General features: G+C 44.2%; 1 protein-coding gene across 7 annotated transcripts in view; it reads left to right on the top strand.

Moving 5' to 3' along the window:
- Rgs6 (regulator of G protein signaling 6) overlaps positions 1 to 22,313 on the top strand; it is a 531,193-nt gene that overhangs the window by 25,131 nt on the left and 483,749 nt on the right. For all 7 annotated transcript variants that reach the window (XM_075947415.1, XM_075947418.1, XM_075947412.1 and 4 more), the window contains exon 2: positions 321 to 424. In XM_075947415.1, coding sequence (XP_075803530.1) covers positions 341 to 424 — 84 coding nt within the window. In that variant the 5' untranslated portion in view covers positions 321 to 340. The remainder of the gene's footprint in view (positions 1 to 320; positions 425 to 22,313) is intronic.

Below are 22,313 nucleotides of genomic sequence, written 5' to 3'. Positions count from 1 at the left end.
TGTAAAGTGGTAACTTCTTGGGAATCTTGATTTGCATTTCTGCAATGAAATATCCATATATTACTGTATAGGAACTAACCAGAAAGTAATTTTTGTTAAGGCAAAATTGACATCAAACTGGTTGATTTCATCTCTTGCCAGGAGATTAAGATTGGCATATGTTCTCTCTTAGAGTGTGTGACTCTGGAAAGGACCTTTTACTTTGAGGTTAGAGACTGTCCAATATATTTGACAAAGGACCCTTAATTGTCATTCAATGCTTTCTTTAAAACAAAACAAGTTCATTCTTGACTTAATGGTTTGCTCATTTATTTTTGCAGTGTGAGAGAAGACACTCAGGATGGCTCAGGGATCCGGGGACCAGAGAGCAGTGGGGATTGCTGATCCAGAAGAGAGTTCTCCCAACATGATTGTCTACTGCAAAGTAAGATGCTCAGAGAGCCACTGGGCATGCTGCCTCCGTGCGTCTGTTGTCTGTGAGGATTGGTAGCATGAGATCGGTACTATCTGCCCAAAGTGCTTTTAGACTAGAGAAGGGTTGTCTTCTCATTGTTTGATTCTGAAGTTCAAGGAAGTCACGTTTTCTCAAACTCGAAAACTTGGTACGAGCACTTGAAATAGTTCATATCGTTTAGTCTTGTGTAAGTCTCCAGGTTGCTAGAACGATGTGGCTGAGAGTACTCCTTCGGCGGCCTTCACAGTACAATGGGGATCTAACCGAAAGGGTTTTTGAACTCATGGTATATGTAAGGATGATCCAGATGCTGGTGTGAGATGGGGCCGTTCAGTGCTTAATGTTGGTAGGAAACCTAAGAGACTCATAGAGCACTCTCTACCACCAGAGGAGGAAGTTAGTTTTCCCAGCTACAGGTCGAGGAGTCCTTGTGGAGGAGTAGTTTCAGAGGACTCAGTTTTAAAGGCCGTACAGGATTGTCACATGAGAAAAGCAGAGGGGAAAGACGCACCAGATAACGAGATCCCGGTAAAGGCACAAAGCTGGGAAACGGAACAGCCACAGGATCTGATCAGGAATGGCAGGGAGCAAAGAGAGATAAGATTGGGGCCAGGGAGATAGATGCAGCCAGATTGAAGAGTATTTATTATAGCAGTTTAATCTTGAAAACATTGTGTACTGAGAGTTGTAAAATCAATCTGTTTGGGATTCAGGGTTTTTCCACAGTGAGTCCAAAGGTACCAAGGTGGGGGATGCAGATGTCCGGGGAGTATTTCTGCATCTGTAGAGGACGAGGAGGATGCGTTTCTGGCCAGCAAAGTGACCTTCAGAACAGAGAGGGACCAGTAAGATGGAGTGAAATCTGAATTATAAATAGCTTGAAAACTGAGCAATCGTGGGATGAAGAGGCGTGTGGAGGGTCAGAGATGACTAGGCTGTGAACCTTGTATCCCGGGAAAACGTTGCTACTGTCCATTCTGATTGGGACATTTAGAAGAGAAATACACTTTAAGGGAAGGAGATCTGGCCTGTAAGTTTTATTTTTATGTGTGTTAAATTTAAGGTAGTAATTACTTTGCTTCTTTATGAAAACTTAAGCTACCCGGCATTATATATCAATAAGGAAATGAGGTGATTGTTTACTCATTCTGCTAAATACTTGAGTTGTCCGCTGGGATCTGTGCCTACTGTCACTCTGTATTTGGTCTGTGCTAATCAGAGGGACAGTGTTGAACTAGACATTCCTGGGTGATCAATAAGGTGAAGTGCGTGTATGTGTGTGTGTGTGGAAAAATAGAACTCTTATAGTACTCTTTCTTTGGGTTAAAATTCTATAATTCTTTGTTTCTCAGGAGAATATTGGAAGAGCCTATCTCTAATAAAAATAACTATTAAATTATAAATAATATAAAATTCATTAATAGAGCCGAGAGGTGATTGGTTGCTATTACCCTTTCTACCCCAGGCAGGAGGACCCAGGGCCAGGAGAACAGGAACATGGCTTTGGAGTTGGGCTTGGGTTATAAGTCTGTCCTACAGGAAGGAGGTTGTTGTAAAAATCCATTTCAATGAACTGAGACATTTTTGTTCACCGTGGTCCATACTGTGGGCCATAATAAGTATTTATTTCTCTTTAATTTTTAGATCTGATAGAGATAGTGACACTTGGAGAAAGGATGAATTATAAGATATATAAATGCTTGCATTGTTAATAAGTTGAACACAGTCAATTGCTGCAGTGAGTTGCCTTTGAATACAGAAGAAAATAATACAAGGATTATTGAAAGGGCTATTTTAAAGGATTTGTTCATTTTTTATTTTGTATGTATAACTGTTTTGCCTGAATGTATGTATGTACGCCCCATATATGTCTGGTATCCAAAGAGCCATCATGTGGGTGCTGGGAATCAAACCCAGGTCCTCTGGGAGGGCAGCCAGTACTCCTAATGGCTGAGCTGTCTCTTCAGCCCCAATCCACAGATTATTTAAGGTCAACAAGGACCTTGAAATGATGCCCATCTGAATGTCATCCACTAAAACGATATTTTGAAACTTCAAAACTAGGTACAGATTTGTAATAAGTTTTATTTTTGCTTCGTTTGTGGGAGCAGGGGCCTCTTCTGTTACCTAAAAACAAAGAAATATTTGTAGTTCTGTAGAGCAAGAGCAACCAGGAGCCGGGCGGTGGTGGCGCACACCTTTAATCCCAGCACTCGGGAGGCAGAGGCGGGCGGATCTCTGTGAGTTCGAGACCAGCCTGGTCTATAAGAGATAGTTCCAGGACAGGCTCCAAAACCACAGAGAAACCCTGTCTCGAAAAACCAAAAAAAAAAAAAAAAAAAAAAAAAGAGCAACCAGGAAAGGAGTAAATCTTGCTTGTGACTCATTCCATGAGGAGTATACATATGTTCACATAGACACTGTGTTAGGGCTCTAAGATGCTTAGCTGAATCCGTTCCGTGTCTTAAGAAGAAAGAATGCTTATTGTCCAGGCTGAGCCCCGCTCTGGAACCGCCTTAAACTTATACTAACTTGACTTTACTCAAGCCCTGGCTGTGCTTGACCCTTCCCATAATAACATAGTGTTCTGCTTCCAACGCGACAGGCTACTGTTTGGTTACAACCAAGAGCTTGACAACTGGGTCATGTTGTCAATAAAGGGTGAACCTAGGAGCTAAGGTCAAATCCCAGACCTTCCCATAGGACTCCATTTGTGCGACTGTTTTATCAAGGTTGTAGCTAAATATTTAGACCTTTTCTCGGGTGTCTAGAACAAAAATTTTCTTTTCTTTCTTTATTTGGTGGTTCCTCTTGGTATAGACATTCTCGGTGTGAGACTTTTGCTTAGACGGTGTTGTGTTGGTCCATATGCCAACAGAGAGACTCTGGGTAAACTTCCGAGGAACAGACAAGACAAGAACATCCACAATATGGTGTGACTTTTGGCTTTCTTATTTCTAACTGACACATAATAATTGTGTAAATCCAAGACAACACCACGTCATTTCTGAGTTTATGCATACAGCTCAGTCATTAGCATATCCTTCGTCCCAGGCATTTACTGTTTCTTTGCAGTGAAACATTCAAAACCTTCCCTTCCAGCTCTTGGGAGAGTTCAGGACATTGCTGCCAACTTTGGTGTTGTGGCTCTCAGACCCCGTGTAGGAAGATCCTGACACATGAGTAAGCCCACACCTTTTAGAACACACTTCATTTTCTTTTCACAGTTCCTTGTCATTAGCTGTGAGAAGCTGTACTTCCCCCAAGGCATGATTTATTTATTGACTTGAACTGTCTTTCTCATTTGGTTTTTCATCTTTCCTATTCACATTTTGGATCAGAGGTGTGTATGAAAAATGTATTGGTCACATTAAAGGTCTATTTAAAAGAATACTTTAATCATTCATTAAGACACCCAGGGTTTCTTTATATCCTTGAAGCCTTACGGTTCTGGGTCACTGAACTGCCCACTGTAGTGATGATCCTGGAAACTAGCTGGCTGTCAAATTGCCTAGGGGTGCTTTATAAAATACACCAGCCTTCAAAGAGTGTCCAAAGAAGAACCCCTGGACACCTTACTTCGGTAACTCTGGGATGGGTACTTGGGATATGAATTTTAAAATGATTTCAGGAGAACTTGGTTCTCAACTAAAGCAGAAAACATTTATTTGGTGCTTGTTTTCCATCACCCTTTCACCCCATCATTATATAGATGTATTATGTTTTGCAAAATCATGGTAAAATTGGTGTTTAAATTTATATATTTTTAAGTGTATGCATGTGCGCAACTTAGGTTTCTACTCTTGTGATAAAACACCATGACTGAAAGCAGCCTGGCAAGGAAAGGGTTTATTTTTCTTGCTCTTCCATATATTTTTTTTAATCATTGAAGGAAGTCAGGACAGGAACTCACACAGTACGGGAACCTGGAGGTAGGAGTGGATATAGAGGCCATGGAGGGTGCTGCTGCTTGGATTGCGCCTTATGGCTTGCTCAGACTGCTTTTGCATAGAATCCACAGCCAGCACAGCTCAGGGGTAGACCTAGCCATGGGGTTCTAGGCCCTCCCACATCAGTCACTAGTTACAAAAATGCCTGACAGGCTTGCCCACGGCTGTATCTCGTGTAGGCATTTTCTCAGTTGAGGTTCCCTTATGTCATTTGTCTCTAGCTTTGGTCAAACTGAGATTAAAAACCAGCTAGTACAGTGTGTGTGTTGCACACGTGAGCTCACAAGTGCGTGTATGCCATGGCACATCGTGGAAGCCAGGAGACAACTTGTGGGCGCTGGGTCTCTCTTTCCACACTCTGAGTTCCAGGGATCGAACTGAAGCTTTCAGCAGTGGTGACAAACGTCCCTACCTACTAAGCCATCTTGGTGGCCCTTAATTGGCTTTTTAAATTTCACAAATCTTTGTGGATTCCTCAAGCTGTAGAAGAACCAGTCACTTGCCTTATTGTCTGGCATAAATTAGTAGTTCGCCATGGCTTAAGTAGCACCCTTCCATGGTTTCGGCCTCAGTTCCTGCATCCAGGTTGTGCCCTACTTGAGTTCCTGTCTTTATTTCCTTCTGTGATAGACTATGATGTGGAAGTGTCAGTCAAACCCTTTGCTCTCCAACTTGCTTTTGGTCATGGTGTTTCATCACAGTAATAGAAATCCCAACTAGTACAGTCGTCAGCATCCTTAAACAGAAAAACCAAAGGTACCACAAGGCTGCGGAACTTGTTTGTGGTTCCCAGACAATTTCCCAGTGAAGCCATGAGTGTGTTCATGATCCCACTGGTACCTGGCAGTGCTACCATGCTCAAAGCCCCGTGTGTAATTCCCCCCATTGCTGGAGCTCAGTAGCCATCACAGTGAAGTTTAACAGTGAATGTCACAAGACAGGTCTCTGGCTTCCATGCTCATGTCAGGAACTTGACATGGCTCCTGCTGAAGCTTCCTTCTGATGCTTGTGTGTCCCTGCGACTCTGGAAAGAATTTCTGACATGTTTGTTCCCTTTATAATGATCTTTTATTAAGAGGGGGGGGGGATTGCTCTTTGATTTTGCTTGATTTTTCTCTGAGTGTTGTTAACAGATCAATGTCTAACTAGACTGGTATAAATGTCTAACTAACTTGATTTGGTGGAACTCTGTGTTCCTCCATGGTAGGTGGGCAGGGAAAACTGTGGTTCAGCATGACCTTGTCTGGGGTCAGGAGCACAGCAAGATCGAAGGTGCCACAGAATGCATGGAGATACGGTGGCTGGTCCAGTCTTCCTTCTTATTGTGGGGAACTTCATATTTTTTATTTAATTTCTCAATTTATCACCCTTCTCCCTTCCTTTCCAGCTACAAAATACTTTATAGTACAAAAAGAATATGCCCAATGTCCATGTAAGATATAAAGAAGAAAATATGAATTCTATGTGTCGAAACTAGCCTAATAAATAACATTACTTAGGTTTCATTTTAAGAGAGATAGTCTACATAATGTGAAAAATGTTTTTGTGGTGTTTTCAAGGTTTAATTCTCTAAATTTTGAACTTTTAAAATACGGCATCTTCTACCAAAACTGTGTGCACGTGTAAAGGTCTTTCACACATGTCTGGGAACATTTTATACGGTTATAGGTAAATCTAAGTTGGATTGATATTAAACAAAATTTTATCAGGTGTCAGAAAAAATGAGTTGTAATAATTTAACATTGAGTAGCAGAAGTTAGATAAGATAACTTCCTGGATGCCCTTGATGCTATAGCACATGAGTGTTGAAGAAAGGCTCGGGAGTTCAAGGCTAGCCGTGGATACATGGCAAGTTTAAGGCCATCCTACATGAGATCCTGTCTCCAAATCAAGCAAACAAATTGAAAAAGTGTGTGTGTGTGTAACAACCTGCTTCTTTAAGCTTGTTATGGCATGACATTCATATAATTATTTCAAATTATAGAAATAGCAGGAATGGTTTTTACAGTAGCAATCCTGTCAGTAATGCAGAGTATCATGGATGAATTAGAGCTTCCAGAGGAAGAAGAAAGTGCCCACATTGTGGTGTGTCTGAAAATGACTGCAAAGCATTATCACTGACAGCTGCCTTCCCTTGTTAGTTCCTATGTACTGACTCCTTTTCTACTAGTGTGATGCCCGTGATGCCTGTGTTGCTGTGATGCTGTGACACCATGACACCATGATGTGATGCCCATGATGCTGTGATGCCGTGATGCTGTGACACCTGTGTTGCTGTGATACCTGTGTTGTTGTGATACCCATGATGCTCCAATGCCCGTGAATCCCGTGTTGCTGTGATACCTGTGATGCTGTGATACCTGTGATGCTACGATGCCCGTGATGCTGTGTTGCTGTGATCCCTGTGTTGCTGTGATACCCGTGTTGCTGTGATACCCATGTTGCTGTGATACCCATGTTGCTGTGATACCCATGTTGCTGTGATGCCCATGTTGCTGTGATACCCGTGATGCTGTGATACCCGTGTTGCTGTGATACCCATGTTGCTGTGATGCCCGTGATGCTGTGATGCCTGTGTTGCTGTGATGCCTGTGTTGCTGTGATACCACGATGCTATGATACTGTGATGCCCATGATGCTGTGATGCTTGTGATTCTCGTGATGCTGCAATGCTCGTAATGTTATGATGCCCATGTTGGTGCAATGCCCGTGGTGCTGCGATGCTCACGATGCTGCGATGCCCATGATGCTGTTGCTGTGATAACCATGATGTTGTGATACCCTGTAATCACTTTCCCATGTCATCAAGGACCCTTGACATCCTGGGGCAGAGGCCGGTGTAGGAACATTTCCTGAGAACAAATATGCTATTTTAGTCTTATAGCTGGTGGTATGCAACAAGAAGGGCAAAATATAGCGTGAAAGAGGCAGAGCTTTGGAGAGATCTAGGAACAGAATATTGTCTTGAAGTTCAAAGAAGGTTGTGGCAGAAGCAGGGTGGCAAGGAGGCTGCAGTCCCACACATCCTGGAGATGAAGGCTCGATGAGATTAGAAACCATTTAATCAGCAAATGCGTATCGATTATTATTTGTGGGCCAGACCTGTTAGATGCTAGAAATTCAGGGTGAGGGCAGAGGCCTGAATAAACCCATAAACCAATGCAGGAGGCAGGGGGATGGATGAGCCGCTAGTCAAGTTTGTCCTGGTTAGAGGTAAGCCAAGAAAGGGGGAGGGAAGATGTAACAGCTTCCACAGGAGACAAAAGACGACCAGAGGACTTGGCACGTGTCTTCATTTGTGAAAGATGAACAGGGATTAGGTTGGTGAAAAGGGGAGAAAAAATTGAGAGGAAAGGATGATTCACACGCCAAGTTATTACACTCTAAAAACTTCAAGAGGCTCTTTTTGGATCTAGGTTTCTACAGTGAGGGCCTGAGACGTAAAGCCAGATTCTGAACAATCTACTGCGTTATCTCAGGAGGTTAGCATTGTCCAGATAGCTCTCCTTTGTGTTTCTGCACCCACATTCTATGCGTCTGCGCACTTCCTCTACAGCCCCAATCCAAATAAATAAATAATAAATACACACTTTCATATTTGCATCCATGTATTTTTGTAGCCTTTCTTTCTTAAAAAAAAATCTACAAAGTTAACCCAGTCAAAATTTTAAAGGCAGTTAAATCAGAATATTTAAAACGAATTCATCTTTGGTCCCGAACATTTAAGGGTTTGCTTTCTTTCATTCTTTTGTTTTTATTCCTCCACAGTGAACAAAATCTCCAATGACTAACTTCAGAGAGTGTTTGGAGTAACTCACTTAATAGTTCAAACTGCATTTCAAGACTGTTTTCATTCAGTTTTTAAAAATGTATCCGTTGCTTTGGAGGTGGGAAGCCGTTCAGCTTTCCTCCCCTCCCTGGAGTAGGCTTGCTGGAAGAGAAGCCTCCCATCACATTACCGTGGTTGGCAGGAGCGAGGCACACCAGCGAGTGCCAGGCTCATGGTGCCCCATCAGATGAAAGGGATGGGTTTCGTGTAGGGGACAGCTCAGTGTCGCTTAATAGGATGTGTTGCCACGGGTAGAATTCTCTAATCTGAGAAGCCTTCAGTGCGCTCAAGCCTCCATTTCATCTTCCCATATCCTCTCTGCGTTTCCCTTCAAACAGTCTGAGATTTTGCTTTCTGGCTGGCGGTTTATCTTGCTGTTGACAGTCCTTTGCGGTGTTCTTGTATGCGATGGGGGCTCTTGAATGGCCGTCAATCCCCTACTGGCACGGTTTTGAATAAGGAAAGTTTAAAGTGGATAGGCGTGTGTGAAATGAAAATAAATGTCTAAAAATCGTGGGCACGGAAGGGGGTTCTTTTAAAAGACCGTCAGTGTGCCAGCGGGTCAAAACAGAAGACCCACAAAGCTTTTAGAGGGAGCATTCTAAATTCTAGACGTGTGTTCCAGGGATGGGAGGGTAAACACGTGCACAGATAGAGTCATCCCAGCCCTCAGAGATTACCGATAGTTCTGGAAAGTGACAGCCGCAGATTGGAAAGGGATCCGACATCCGTTGAAAAGAAACGGTTAAACGATAGCGTGGGCCCAGGAGTCCTATTGTGGTGAGGCCGCTGTAGGATTTCCGCTCTGGTCGAAGCTAATCTTTGCCTTAGAAGAATGGGGGCTACTCATCTCCTGGGACAGGACCAGGGTGTGTATTCTTATTTGGGAAACTCTAAGACTTTTAGGCTTTTCCATATAATTTTCATTGTATCTGTTGAGTGCTATGACGGCGTGAATTTTCTCAGCAATCTTCTTTCTGGTTGCCCTCTCATTTCCTGCGTGGTTCTTACAGCGTGGATGTCACTGCTCATGGCAGAGCCCACCTTCAGGGTTTTCCTCGGGAAAATCTAATGGCGATAAATGCTCTTGGGTCTTGTTTGTCTAAGACCTGTTTGGTTCATACTCAGGTTTGAAGACTGTTCTAGATTCTAGACCATCGGCTGCTTCTTTCCATACCTTGGCCCTATCATTATCTTGTGGCTCCCATCAATTCTGGTGGCAAGTAGCTGCTATTGTTCCTGTTCTGAGGGTAATCTATTCTTCCCTTAGACTTTGGCTGCTTTTAGGATTATTTCCACTTTGGTTTTTTTAAGTAATTATACTTGAAATTGTGAATTTTTATATCTGTGTGCCATATGTTCCTGTGTGTAGACACATGTATGTATGTGCACATGTATGGGGGGTGGGGGTGGGCATCTTTCTCGATTCTTCATTTACTTTTTTCTGAGGCAGGATCTCTTGCTGAGTTTGAAGTTCATTGATTTGGCCAGCTCTGGTCCAGCTCTCTTACCTACCCTTCCCGAGTGCGAGGATGGTAGGTATCTGGCTGCCATGCCTACATTTTTATGTGGGTCCTGGGGATCTGAACTCTGGTCCTCATGCTGATGCTCTTTATCCACTGAACCATCTTTCCAACCCCAGTGATGTTTTTCATTTACTCCTCCTAGGGCTTATGGCACATGGCTTTATTTGGTGCTTGAAAATTTCTTGACCACAAACTCTAAATATTGATTTCTCTTTTCTGTCTTGCTGGGACACTGTTTATGTGTTAAGATTTTTTTTCCCTCAGAGCTTTGAATTTTTTTACAATCATTAATATTTTTTAATTAATTTATTTTGTGAGTTTCAATGTAGATGTTTCTTTTGTATAAAAATTTAAATATTTTATTTATTCTTTGAAATTTTATATAATTTATTTTGATCATGGATTTTCCCCTCCTCTAACTTCTTCCAAATTTGCTCCCACCTCCCTACCCACTAACTTCATGTTCCTTTTCTCTTAAAACGAAGAACAAAACCAAAAACAAGCAGTCGATTTGTTTTGGCCAACGACTCCTGAGCATAGGAGCTGCCGTGAAGAGGGGTTGACATACCCAGTGTTACTCCATAGGAAACTGATTTTTCCCTCTCCTGGGGAATGACTTCTTAGTGAGGGGTGGGGCTTCGTGCCTACTTCTCCTCTGTGCTCAGATTCCGTCTGGCTTGAGCGTGTGTATATCGTGTGCATGCTGCCACGGTCTAAATATTTTTTCTTCTTACATAATAGATTCTGATTATGGTTTCCCTTCTTCTATTCCTTCCTATATATCTCCAAAGGTTTGTGTTTTCATAGATCTGCATAGATTTATTGATTTCCTCTTTAAGGACCGCTATCATTTTTGTAAAGGCTTTTTTTAAAAAAGTCTTTTTCTTGGGCTTCATCTATGTGGCAATGCCCAGGGCCTGCTGTGGTAGGGCTGTTGGGCTTTAATAGAGACATTGTCCTGGCTGTTATTGATTGTGTGTTATTGATTTATTGCTCTCTAGGCATCTGGGTTTGGGAAGATTATAATTCCAGGTGCTGAAATCTAATCCTGCCTGTGTTCTGTTTTTTGGTGTCTGTTGCCATCCCTGTTTCATAAGAGGATGTTGTGAATGTGTGCTGCCTGGTAGGACATTCTCTTGATGTCCTGATAGGTATTGCCCCTAGGGGTCCGGGGATGGGGAGGAGCTCCAGGTGTGTATTTCTAGGCAATTGGGAACTGATACTTATGAATAGGGATGAGTTAGGAAAGGGGGCTGAGGAGGTGCACAGGAAGGAAGGAAAGCAGGGTGCATGACCAAGATCTGCTTAGTCTCCTGACGATGGGTGCAGGGAGTGAGGAGAGGCCACAGTAGAAGGTCTGCTTCGGATCTGGGTATGAGACTGGGGACTGGACTTGGAGGAATGGAGCGGGAGGTAAAGATCTGCAGTTAGCCCACCTTCCCTGGCAGGAGTTCTGTGGGTTTCTAGGAAATGCCTGCTGGGGCTGGGGGCTGGGATAAAACAATGAGGGGGACTGGGAGGGGAAGATGTGTGTGACCCTCTGGAGGTGGGACGGAGAGGAAGGGTGGGGAAGGCTGCAGCAGGTGGGTTGCTACAGAGCTGGGCGTGAGATAGGGGCTTAGACTTGAGCTGAGGTAGAAGTGAAGGCCTGAAATTAGCCTGCCTGCTTCCTGGGCTGGAGCGGCCTGAGGGTTCCCAGGGAGCACCTGCTGGATTTGGGGTCTGGGATAAAGCAATGAACTGGGGGAAGGAAGTTAGGAGGGGAAGACCCATGTGATCCGCTGTAGATGGCGCAGGGGGTGTGGGAGATGACAGCTGAAGCAGGTGGCCTGCTGCAGAGCTGGGGCTGAGACTGGGGGACTGATTTTGGAGGAGCCAAGAGAGAAGTAGAGATCCGCTGTTAGCCTGCCCGCTTCCATGACTGGAATAGCCCGTGGGTCAGTGTGGACATTTTCTGAGGGCCTGTCCTTCCAGCCAATAATTCATCAGATTAGATGATCACCCCCTTCATTCCTAATTACAGCTTTAGTCATTTTTTGTCACTTGAATATTTTCATTTAATTCATTTTCCTGCCATTATTTTTGGTCAATAAACTCCTTAAGCATACAAATCACAGTATATTAAGTTTTGAATTTGCTGTTGTAAAATCTTTGAAAATGTCTATTTCCACTATTTCCTCCTCCTCCTCCTTCTCCTCCTCCTCCTCCTCCTATTCCCCCCCCCCCCGCATGTTTCTAGTTGGTCTTTCTTCAGTGCTGACATTGCTTATACAACTGACCTTAGAGAGAGACCTGAAACCCTATGGGACAGCGCAGTGGGGGCAGGTGGCCCCTGCAAAGCTGAAAGCTCGAGTTTGATCCCTTGGATTTACATGGTAGAATCGGATTATTCTGAAAAGTGTCTCTTGATTTCCACACATGGGCCATGGCACACACGCGCCTGCATGTGTGCCTGCATACACACATATTTACGGACATAAATGAACAAGGAAATAAATAAAATTTAAAAATGAAAGAAATTGTTTAAAGCTCTATAGGAATGTCACTTTTACTCCCAAAGTATTTAATGGTGTCTGTGTGTATATGCATGTGTATGTGTGCATGCATGTGTGCATGCATGTGTGTGCATATATGCATGTGTATGTATATGTGCATGTGTATGTGTGTATGCATGTATGTATGCATGTGTGTGCGTATATGCATGTGTGTATGTGTGTATGCATGTGTTTATGCATGTGTGTATGCATGCGTGTGCATATATGCATGTGTGTGTATATGTGCATGTGGAGGCCAGAGGTAGACATCTTTGATAACAGGTACCTTCCTTAACCACTCTCCTGATTTGAGATGAGAGTTCTCATTGGGTCTGGAGTGTACAGACTGGGTAGACTGGCTGGCCAGCAAGCCCCAGAGACCACTTGTTTCCCTAGTTCCAAGCACTGGGGATGCACATCTGCCTATTGTTTTTATCAAGTGGTTGGGATCCCCACAAGACTCAGGTCTTCATCCATTGATAGCCACTTTAGCCAAGGAGACATTGCCCAGCCAGACTGATTAGTGAGTAACTGCTTCATTCTTTACAGGACTACTATACTTTTTGTAAGAAGTCTTCTCTGTTCAGCCCAAGCCCAGGGGGTTCATGAGTGCCTCACCCTCTTAGTGGACCGTGACCTCCTGTGTTGGTTCTAGAAACTCCCCGGGACTGTGGGAAACTGTTGAGAGCCTTTACTTAGGAAAAGCATCCCTGGTCCTGGGCTTTTTTCTTAGCTTCCGTCTCCTATGTGATCACAGGAGCAAGGTCTTCTTCCGTAGTGCTCTTCAGTCTTTCTGCTGCTCTCACCAGGAGGTGTATTCGGAAGCACCCAGTGAGCTGCTGCGAGCAGGAGAATCCCCGGATCCTGGCTTTGAAAGAACATGGGTCTGCCTCTCATAGGCCCAGCTGATTCTTAACAATGTTTTAATCTTTTTACTTATTGCTTATTTTTGAGTTTTAGTATGTAGCCAGTGAGACTTTGAACTTATAATCCTCCTGCCTCAACATCCCTGATGCTAGGATTAAAGGCTTTCAATGCTGTACCTGGTTCTTAAATATGATCTTTAGGAAAGACAATTTCCAAGAGCTTACTTTCTATATCTTATTGCTGTAGGATGGCAATGCTGGAGAGGAAGTAGAGTGAGGGAAACCTTTGGAACATGGAGGAGGTGAGATTGACCTGTGATTAAGTTCTTTGGATGGAGGCTAGCGAGAAGGATTCAAGACTATGCCTCAATGGCTGGAGATGCCAATCAGGAGGGTGAACAGGAGGAAGAGGACACTGGAGCATAAAGTCATGCGTTCCAGAACGTTTCCTCACCTGACTTAGTTCTGTAAAAGTCTACCTGGTGGCGTGGGTGGTGGCTCCAGGAAAAAAACTCTTCTATGAAACAAACCTAAAGACACGCACTACCTAGAAAAAGACATGTTTGGCTGCAGCTAGTCCAGAACATATTCAGGAAGTGGCTTGTGCCTATTTGTCAGCAGATAGGACATTTAGAACATTTCTGTGTCCATACGTATGGCGCTGTGAAGAATTTCCACACTCTGTGGCTCCAGACACCAGAAATCCGCTTCACCATGGAGGGTAGAAGTTGGAGATTAGCATGTGCCAGGGCTGTGTTTTCTGTGAAGGGTGAAGGCCAGAGTCCTTCCCTGACTCTCTCTACCTCTTTATGTTCACTGGAAATCCTTGGCATCTCTCAGTTTGGCAGCTCTTTCCTTGACCCACCTTGTAACCCTTTTGACCTTTTCCTGTGTTCAGCTCTTCGTCACCCAGCCTTTTTAGAAGGAGACAGATACCAAGTCTAGTCCCCAAACTCCAAGGTATGATTCCATCTTAGCTAATTATATTAAAAAGGACCCCACTTCCAAAGTAGATCACTCAAATCAAATCAATAAAAGTGTGTTCCTTGGAGTCTAGCTCCTGGCAAGGCACTAACTGGGGGATCAAGAGTACCATAGAACTCAGTCCCTGTCCTAGACAATCCTGCTAGCTGAAGAGAGGCAACCAGTGTAGACCAGGATTAGATAATAAGGTAATTATTTATGGACCACCCTCCTCATCCCAGGTTCTACGGGTGGAGTCACTGGAAGGGCTTGTTGGATAAGATGGATGGGGAAACCAAGGGTCAGAGGGAAAAGTGACTGGGACTGAGTGGTGATATCAGGGTTTGAAGCCATGCTGGCTTTATTCTGAGAAGTCTGTAGTTCCGGGGAAGAAACTGTAGTCTGTAAAAGAATCTTGAGACTATTTGTGATGAAGTAGAGAGTTAAATGTGGACCATGTAGTTTACAGAGGAAGAGAACATAGGAAGGAAAACACTGGACTTGTATCCTTAAGAGAGGGTAGGATTCTGGATCATGGGGCCATGTGAGCAGAGGTGCAGAATATTTATTTGTTGTAAAGTGTGTTTGCTGTTTAGATTCACACTGGCTAATGAGAAGGTTCTGTTTCCCACTACATATCCCTATAACTCCATTGTTTCTGAAAATATGGTCCATCAAAAATACATGTAATATACCCAGCTTTCCAAACCAGTACCAAACTGGGCTACACAGCTCACTGTAGAACGTCAATGGTTTCTTCTGGTTATCGTGCAGCAGACAGAAGTATGGCTCACTGCCATCGTGAGCATCACACACAGGAATACCGTGTCACATGGGAGGCCAGGAGAAGATCAAAATTTGAAGTATGGTTTTTATTGTACATGTGTGTCTTTTTTGCAACATTAAAACACCAGACAGATTTAAGTCATTAGTTGTGCTATGGGACAATGATCTGTACCCTGTCAACTGTATTTTAATAAAACGCTGATTGGCCAGTAGCCGCCAGGTAGAAAGTACAGGTGGGGCAACCGGGCAGTAAGTATAGGCAGAGCAACAAGAACAGGAGGATTCTGGGAAGAGTAAAGAGTCAGTCTGTGGTCGTCACGCAGCTGCAGAGGAAGCAAGATGAGGAGGGCCCTAGCACAGACAAGAATAATGGGTTAATGTACAATGTGAGAAAGAGTTAATAAGAAGCCTGAGCTAATAGGCCAACCAGTTTATAATTAATGTAGACCTCTGTGTGTTTCTTTGGGACTGAATGACTGTGGGACCGGGTAGGACAGAAACCTCTTCCAACAAAAGTCGAGTAAGTGAGGAGGACACACGTGACACAAGTGTACCTCGCTCTTCACATGGGGACCTGAAGCAAGAAAACAAATACTGTCACTTCTCAAACTCACATGGTGAGAGAGTTCAGTAGAGCCGAGTTCTTTAACGACTGATTTTACTTCTTCCTTCCTCCTCCTCCTTTTTTTTTTTAAAAAAAAATTTGTTCCATTTTAAAAGTAAGACTCCAAATACAAAAGAATCAAAGCCCAGAGAGGAAAAAAAAAGCTCACATATGTCTGCCATGCAAATATGGCTGAAGTGAACAGTTTGGCCTGCATCCTCTTGGGTTTGTGTTATGTGTGTTAGTCGGTAATCATTGCTTGTGTGTAACTTATGTGTCCCTCTTCTCTGTCACCTAAATATTAGTTTATGCCAGCAGGTGTCTTTGTCATCGTCCGTTTTACAGGTAGAATAATATTTGATGAAGTAGATAATTGTGCATAATGCATTTATTTATTATCTGGGAATTCATGTATTTGGGGCTGGGGTTAAACTTCCCATATAGTTGAGATGGCCTTGAACTTCTGACCTTTCTGCCTTTAGCTCTCCAGTGCTGGGATTAAAGGCACATGCTACATGCCTGGTTTATATGGTTTCATGTATGTGTCAGGCAAGCACTCTACCAACTGAACTATACCCCTCGTCCTTGGAGCAAAATTTAGTTAATCTCTTATTTATTATTAATATCGAAGTTTAAAATTCTTAAGTCAAAAGGCATGACTTGTGTCACATGTGAGTCCTGCAAGGCCTGTGTTGGCTCTACATACAAGACTCGCTTTCCTAGGATGCTGGAAAGTTCTCTGTCATCACAGAACAGCAGTGAGGGGCTTCCTAAGGACGAGGACCCATTTCTTTCCTTTGCTTTCTGCCTTCTAAACCACGTCCCTATCCCGTGGTCTGAACAGCCCTGCGGCAGCACCCCACATCCCCTGAGAGCTTTGGATGCCAAGATATCCAGAAAATTTTCATCTTGGTGCCTTTCCAAGCCGTTTGCTATTTTATCCTCTATTTGTTTTTCTTAAGCAGCTAACTAAATAAGAATGCCATCTCAACCTTGCTCCCCTCCCCACAGCATTTTCCCTGCCCGCGCACCCCCTTCTGCCTACGATTTAACCATGGGGTGGCTGCTCCTTATATTTTAAAGCTACATACAAAAGCACAGTTCTGAGACACAGCCAAGAGCTGCAGCCAAGTTTGAAGAATAAAACTTTAAAACAGCTCTTCTGTCACATACTTGAGAGGGGAGGCAGGCTTTGCTATAAATAAAGACACATTCCATTTCTATCTCGTCCTTTACAGTCCTCCTGGGTAAGGCTTTCTGCGTGTGACTACAGTGTGCTCTAGCTGCCCACTCACCCTTGCAACCTTCCATTTTGTGCCTCGTTTTATTTCCATGCTCAGTCATCTTGGGGCTTAGGAACTTTGTATGAAAGAGGAGGAGATGGTCCCTGTCCTCGGGCTTAGATGTAATAAGATCCAGTCATTGACTTAGAAGCCACGCTTGCTCTTCATTTGCAGCAGCTACACCATGTATCAGCTTCCACTGGCTGCTGTAACAAATTGCCTCCTGTTGAGTGGCTTAAAGCAAAACGAACATATTCCCTCACAGTCCCAGGGATCAGAGACCTGAAAGAACTTAGCAGTACTGGGTGCTTTCTCGGGGATCTAAGGAGAATCCGGTTCCTTCTTTTCCCGTTCCTCTCCAGCACACAGCCTCCTATCACTCTATCCCTGCAAGCATCCTCATACCCTCTCCCTGGGCTCTCATCTTTCTGCTTTTCCCATGTAGAACCTCTGTCATAACACAGAAGCCCACCTAGTCTGCCCAGGGTAACGTCTCCGCCTCAAAGTCCTTCGCCTTGTCACACCCACAAAGTCCCCTTTGCCACGCATAGTACCATATTCATTCACAGTTTGAAGGACATATGGGTGGCTGCGGAGGGACCTTATTCTACTTACCGCTCTGTCGGTCTTGGAAAAGACAAGGACAGCTGTTTTGAGGTTTTCCCCCCTGGTTGTGTAGCTATGGATGGGGAATGCTGGAAGTGGAGTTTTTCTTCCTGTGGTTGTCAGGGTGGACACAGAACAGACTAAACTGATGTTATTTTTTTCCCATTTGTTTTAGCCTAGAACCATAGGAGGGCAGAGAAGAAGTACTATGTCTCAGACACAGGTAGTGAGGATGGAGGGTCTTAAAGACCTCACTCGCTACTCACTGGAGCCCAAATCAGGTTTCTCTCAAGGCACAGACATTCTCATGTGGTGGGGTTGTGACCATGCTAATGATCTAGTTACATGAATAAGAAAAAAAACAATTTACTAATCTTCACCAGTCTTTTTTTTTTATTGAGAAAAGGAAAAAAACCAACAAGTTTCCGCCTCCTCCCAGCCTCCCATTTCCCTCCCCCTCCTCCCACCCTTCTCCCCCCTCCCCATTCCTCTCCCCCTCCTTCTCCAGTCCAAAGAGCAGTCAGGGTTCCCTGCCCTGTGGAAAGTCCAAGGTCCTCCCCGCTCCGTCCATATCTAGGAAGGTGAACATCCAAACTGACTAGGCTCCCACAAAGCCAGAACATTAAGTAGGATCAAAACTCCGTGCTATTGTCCTTGGCTTCTCATCAGCCCTCATTGTTCGCCATGTTCAGAGAGTCCGGTTTTATCCCATGGTTTTTCAGTCACAGTCCAGCTGGCCTTGGTGAGCTCCCAATAGATCAGCCCCACTGTCTCAGTGGGTGGGTGCACCCCTCGTGGTCCTGACTTCCTTGCTCATGTTCTCCCTCCTTCTGCTCCTCATTGGGACCTTGGGAGCTCAGTCCAGTGCTCCAGTGTGGGTCTCTGTCTCTATCTCCATCCATCACCAGATGAAGGTTCTATGGTGATATGCAAGATATAGCAGTATTGCTATAGGATAGGGTCATTTCAGGTTCCCTATCCTCAGCTGCCCAAGGAACTAACTGGGGACATCGCCTTGGGCTCCTGGGAGCCACTCTAGGTTCAAGTCTCTTGCCAACCCTAAGGTGGCTCCCTTAACTAAGAATTGTGCTTCCATGCTCCCCTATCCAACCTTCCTTTATCCCAATCATCCTTTTTCCCCAAGTTCCCCCCATCCTCCCCTTCTCCCTTTTCTCTCCCCATCTCCCCTTACCCAACCCCGCAACAGACAAAGGTCTGATCTCCAAAATATATAGAGAACTCAAGAAACTAGACTTTAAAATGCTAATTAACCCAATTAAAAAATGGGGCACTGACCTGAACAGAGAATTCTCAACAGAAGAAGTTCAAATGGCCAAAAGACACTTAAGGTCATGCTCAACCTCCTTAGCGATCAGGGAAATGCAAATCAAAACAACTTTGAGATATCATCTTACATCCATCAGAGTGGCTAAAATCAAAAACTCCAATGATAGCCTTTGCTGGAAAGGCTGTGGAGGAAGGGGTACCCACATCCATTGCTGGTGGGAATGCAATCTTGTGCAACCACTTTGGAAATCAGTGTTTCGGTTTCTCAGGAAATTCGGGATCAACCTACCCCTAGAACCAGCAATAACACTCTTGGGAATATACCCAAGAGATGCCCTATCATATGACAAGAGCATTTGTTCAACTATGCTCATAGCAGTATTATTTGTAATAGCCAGAACCTGGAAACAACCTAGATGCCCTTCAATGGAAGAATGGATGAAGAAAGTGTGGAATATATACACATTAGAGTACTACGCTGCGGTAAAAAACAATGACTTCTCGAATTTTGCATGCAAATGGATGGAAATAGAAAACACTATCCTGAGTGAGGTAACCCAGACCCAAAAAGATGAGCATGGAATGTACTCACTCATAATTGGTTTCTAGCCATAAATAAGGGTCACGGAGTCTACAATTGGTGAACCTAAAGAAGCTAAATAAGAAGGTGAACCCAAGGAAAAACATATAGTTATCCTCTTGGCTATGGGAAGTAGACAAAATTGCCGAGGAGAAAATTGGGATCTTGGGGGTGGGGTGGGATGGGGGTAAGGGGAGATGGGGATCTTCACCAGTCTTAACTTCCTCATAACTCCACTCGTCCTCAGTTACTCTATGATTTTTAAAATATGTAACATTAAGACATCAAGACATAAAAAATACAGTGTTTTCATTTGTTTGTTTTGAGATAGGGTCTTGTTTAACCTAGGTTGGCTTTGAACTAGGTAAGTAGCTAAAGACAATCTCGAGTTTCTGCTCTTCCTGCTCCACCTTCCAAATGCTGGGATTACAGGCATGTGGTACCACATCCACTATAAATGGCGCTAGGGATTTAACCCAGGCTTTTTTGCACACTAGGCAAGCAGTCTACCAACTACATCCCTAATCAACAGTGTGGGCTTCACATTTGTACAAACGGTGCAGGCAATCAGGCAGCCTGCATTTTTCTCAGCTTGCGAGGCATATCCCAATCTGTTTATTACCTCTAGGGGAAATCTCCCTCCCACCAATGGGTGCAAAATTTATGATGAAACTTCCACACAGGAGAGTATGACCTTGACTGTTAATGTGGCCCAAGGCCGTTGAGTCCCATCGAAGGCCTATCCAAGAAAACCGATGCTGACACTTGTTATCCAGAGAGTGGACAGTAAGCTTCCCTCCTCCGTAAGTGAGTTATTAAAACCAAACTTCATCACATTGCCGAGGAGAGTTCAGTGGTGGAAGGAACAACTTTAGGACTGTTGTCACATGTCATTAATCTGTCCCCATGCTGGTTTTACATCTCTTAAGCTAAGATTGGCATTTACATCTTGAAATGATGGGAGGGGGGCAGAGATCAAAACAGAAGCAATATTTTATATTTAAGTGTCAGCATTCATACATTGAGTTTTATTGAAACCCAGTCATAACATTCATTTATGAATTATCTATGGCTTTTCTGAGCTTCCACTGAGGAGTGGAGTGGTTGTGACAGGGACCGTCTGTATGATTAACAAGGCCTAAAATATTTACCAACTGGCTTTTTACAGAGATGTGGCAGGGGGCTTGGAAGGGGATGGAAAGGGTCTGTAGACATCTTTGTTGGGATGTCTTCTCACAGGTTAGGAGCCCCAGCACTGCTCTGCCATGACAGCTTGTCACCAGACACTCATAGTCAGCTGGGAAGTGGGCATGCACGAGTGTTCAGAGCCTGGCCCATGGTCATGTGCATAAGTGATTCCTAGTCAACCTCCTGGAGTGGTGTGTCCCTTTGTGCCAGGTCATGTGATCTGCTCTTGTGCATTATGGAGATTTCTGATTTTTTTTCTTTTTAAATACAGAAAGAGCCTGTAGGGCCATTGGAAGTATCGGGCTGTGTATTCTGAAATATCCCAGGAAGACATGCCACCTAGTAGATAGCTGCTTCTGGTCAGGCACAGTGGCCTGGTAGCTCTCATTTCATAGGGGTTCATGTTGTACCAGGCATTGGGCCAGGGCTTTGGGTAGAGGGATTGCCCACAGCTCAAAGAGCCGCCACACATTGGTCTGAGTGTGAGGGAAGGGACTGAGGATGGATAAACAATGCCTGAGCCGCTCCTCGTGTTGGAAACAGTATCGGTGCTCAGTCTGTCTTTGCATACCAGGCTGTGAGCTTGAAACCTGGATGGAAAGAAGGCAGCCATCTGGGGCGTAGCTCGCCTCCATTTCTTTCTTGGACATAGCAGGGTGTCACATCTCATAAGCAAGATGCTGTAGTCTTGTGTTACACTGTCTGGTGACACTACTGAGGTCTGTTAGCTCGTTCCTTCTAGCACCCCTTATCCTTCAGAGAGAGTTGACTTCTCCCTCCTGCCCATGTGTAATTCCATGTCCGAGACTTCAGTCAGCCTCAGAACAAAAATACACAGGAAAGTAGTCGTTTTATATGACATTTACATTGTATCAAATATTTTAAACAATCTAGAGATGATTTTAAAGCATATGGTAGGATGTGTGCAGATTATATGCAAACATAAACCCACTTCAGACAACAGACTTGAACCTCTAGGATTTTTATATCTGAATGGGGCAATTGGCAAGACCAATGTCATGTCGTAGGTATGGGGGAACCTTTCCTTTACGGCCATTATCATACAGAGCGATGCTCCAGAACCCTGCCTCTCCCATAGCAACACATCTCTTGCTTGAGTCTCAGCCCCAAATAAAGCAAAACAAAACGAGGCAGATGCCCATTCCTGGCTCTCCTTGACACAGGGTTCCAACCGAGGAAGGGCGGCGTGTACAGAGAATGTGTTGGAACACATCTAAGAAAGTTCGTGTTCTATGGGTCAGAGGCGTATGCCATTAATTAGAACACCAGCAGCTGCAAGTGTGTTTGCTGCGCTCCCTTTAAGCACGTTTTAGTACTTGACAGGATTGTTCTCGGGCACATTTAACAAATGCTGTCTTGATTTTGTCCTAATCTCTGCAATAGTGCCCTCAGTCTGCCCAGTATATCCTTGGCCTCACTCTCTTCAAGATGCTGCCATGCAGCAATCTCCTCTGAGTGCTGATTTAGAGAACTACAAATCACTAGCTTGCCCCCTGCTCCCCTCAAATGCGTAGAGCCGCCCAAAGAACACATGCCTGATTCTGCCTCACCACCCGCTGTGCACAGGTAGGGCAGACGCCAGGGGCTCAGTGATTGATATAATAGAATCCACACTGACTGGAAATCCACCCGATTCCTCCTGATGAGTCACCCCTCACCCCTCGGTCCACGGCAATCGTTTTATTCTTGTGTGGTTCTGTGCATCATGTAGCGATGTATACTTTGAAAAAAAAAAAGGTTAGGTAACTTTGTTGTTTATGTGAACATCACAGAGTGTATACAAGGTTTGAATAATATGTATGTAATAGGTCAGTTGGCCTCAAACTCGCCACATTC

This window comes from Microtus pennsylvanicus, chromosome 14, assembly GCF_037038515.1.
Source record: "Microtus pennsylvanicus isolate mMicPen1 chromosome 14, mMicPen1.hap1, whole genome shotgun sequence".
Taxonomy (NCBI): Eukaryota; Metazoa; Chordata; class Mammalia; order Rodentia; family Cricetidae; genus Microtus; species Microtus pennsylvanicus.
Note: the sequence above shows the minus strand (reverse complement) of the source record. Positions and strands in the feature narration are given on the sequence as shown.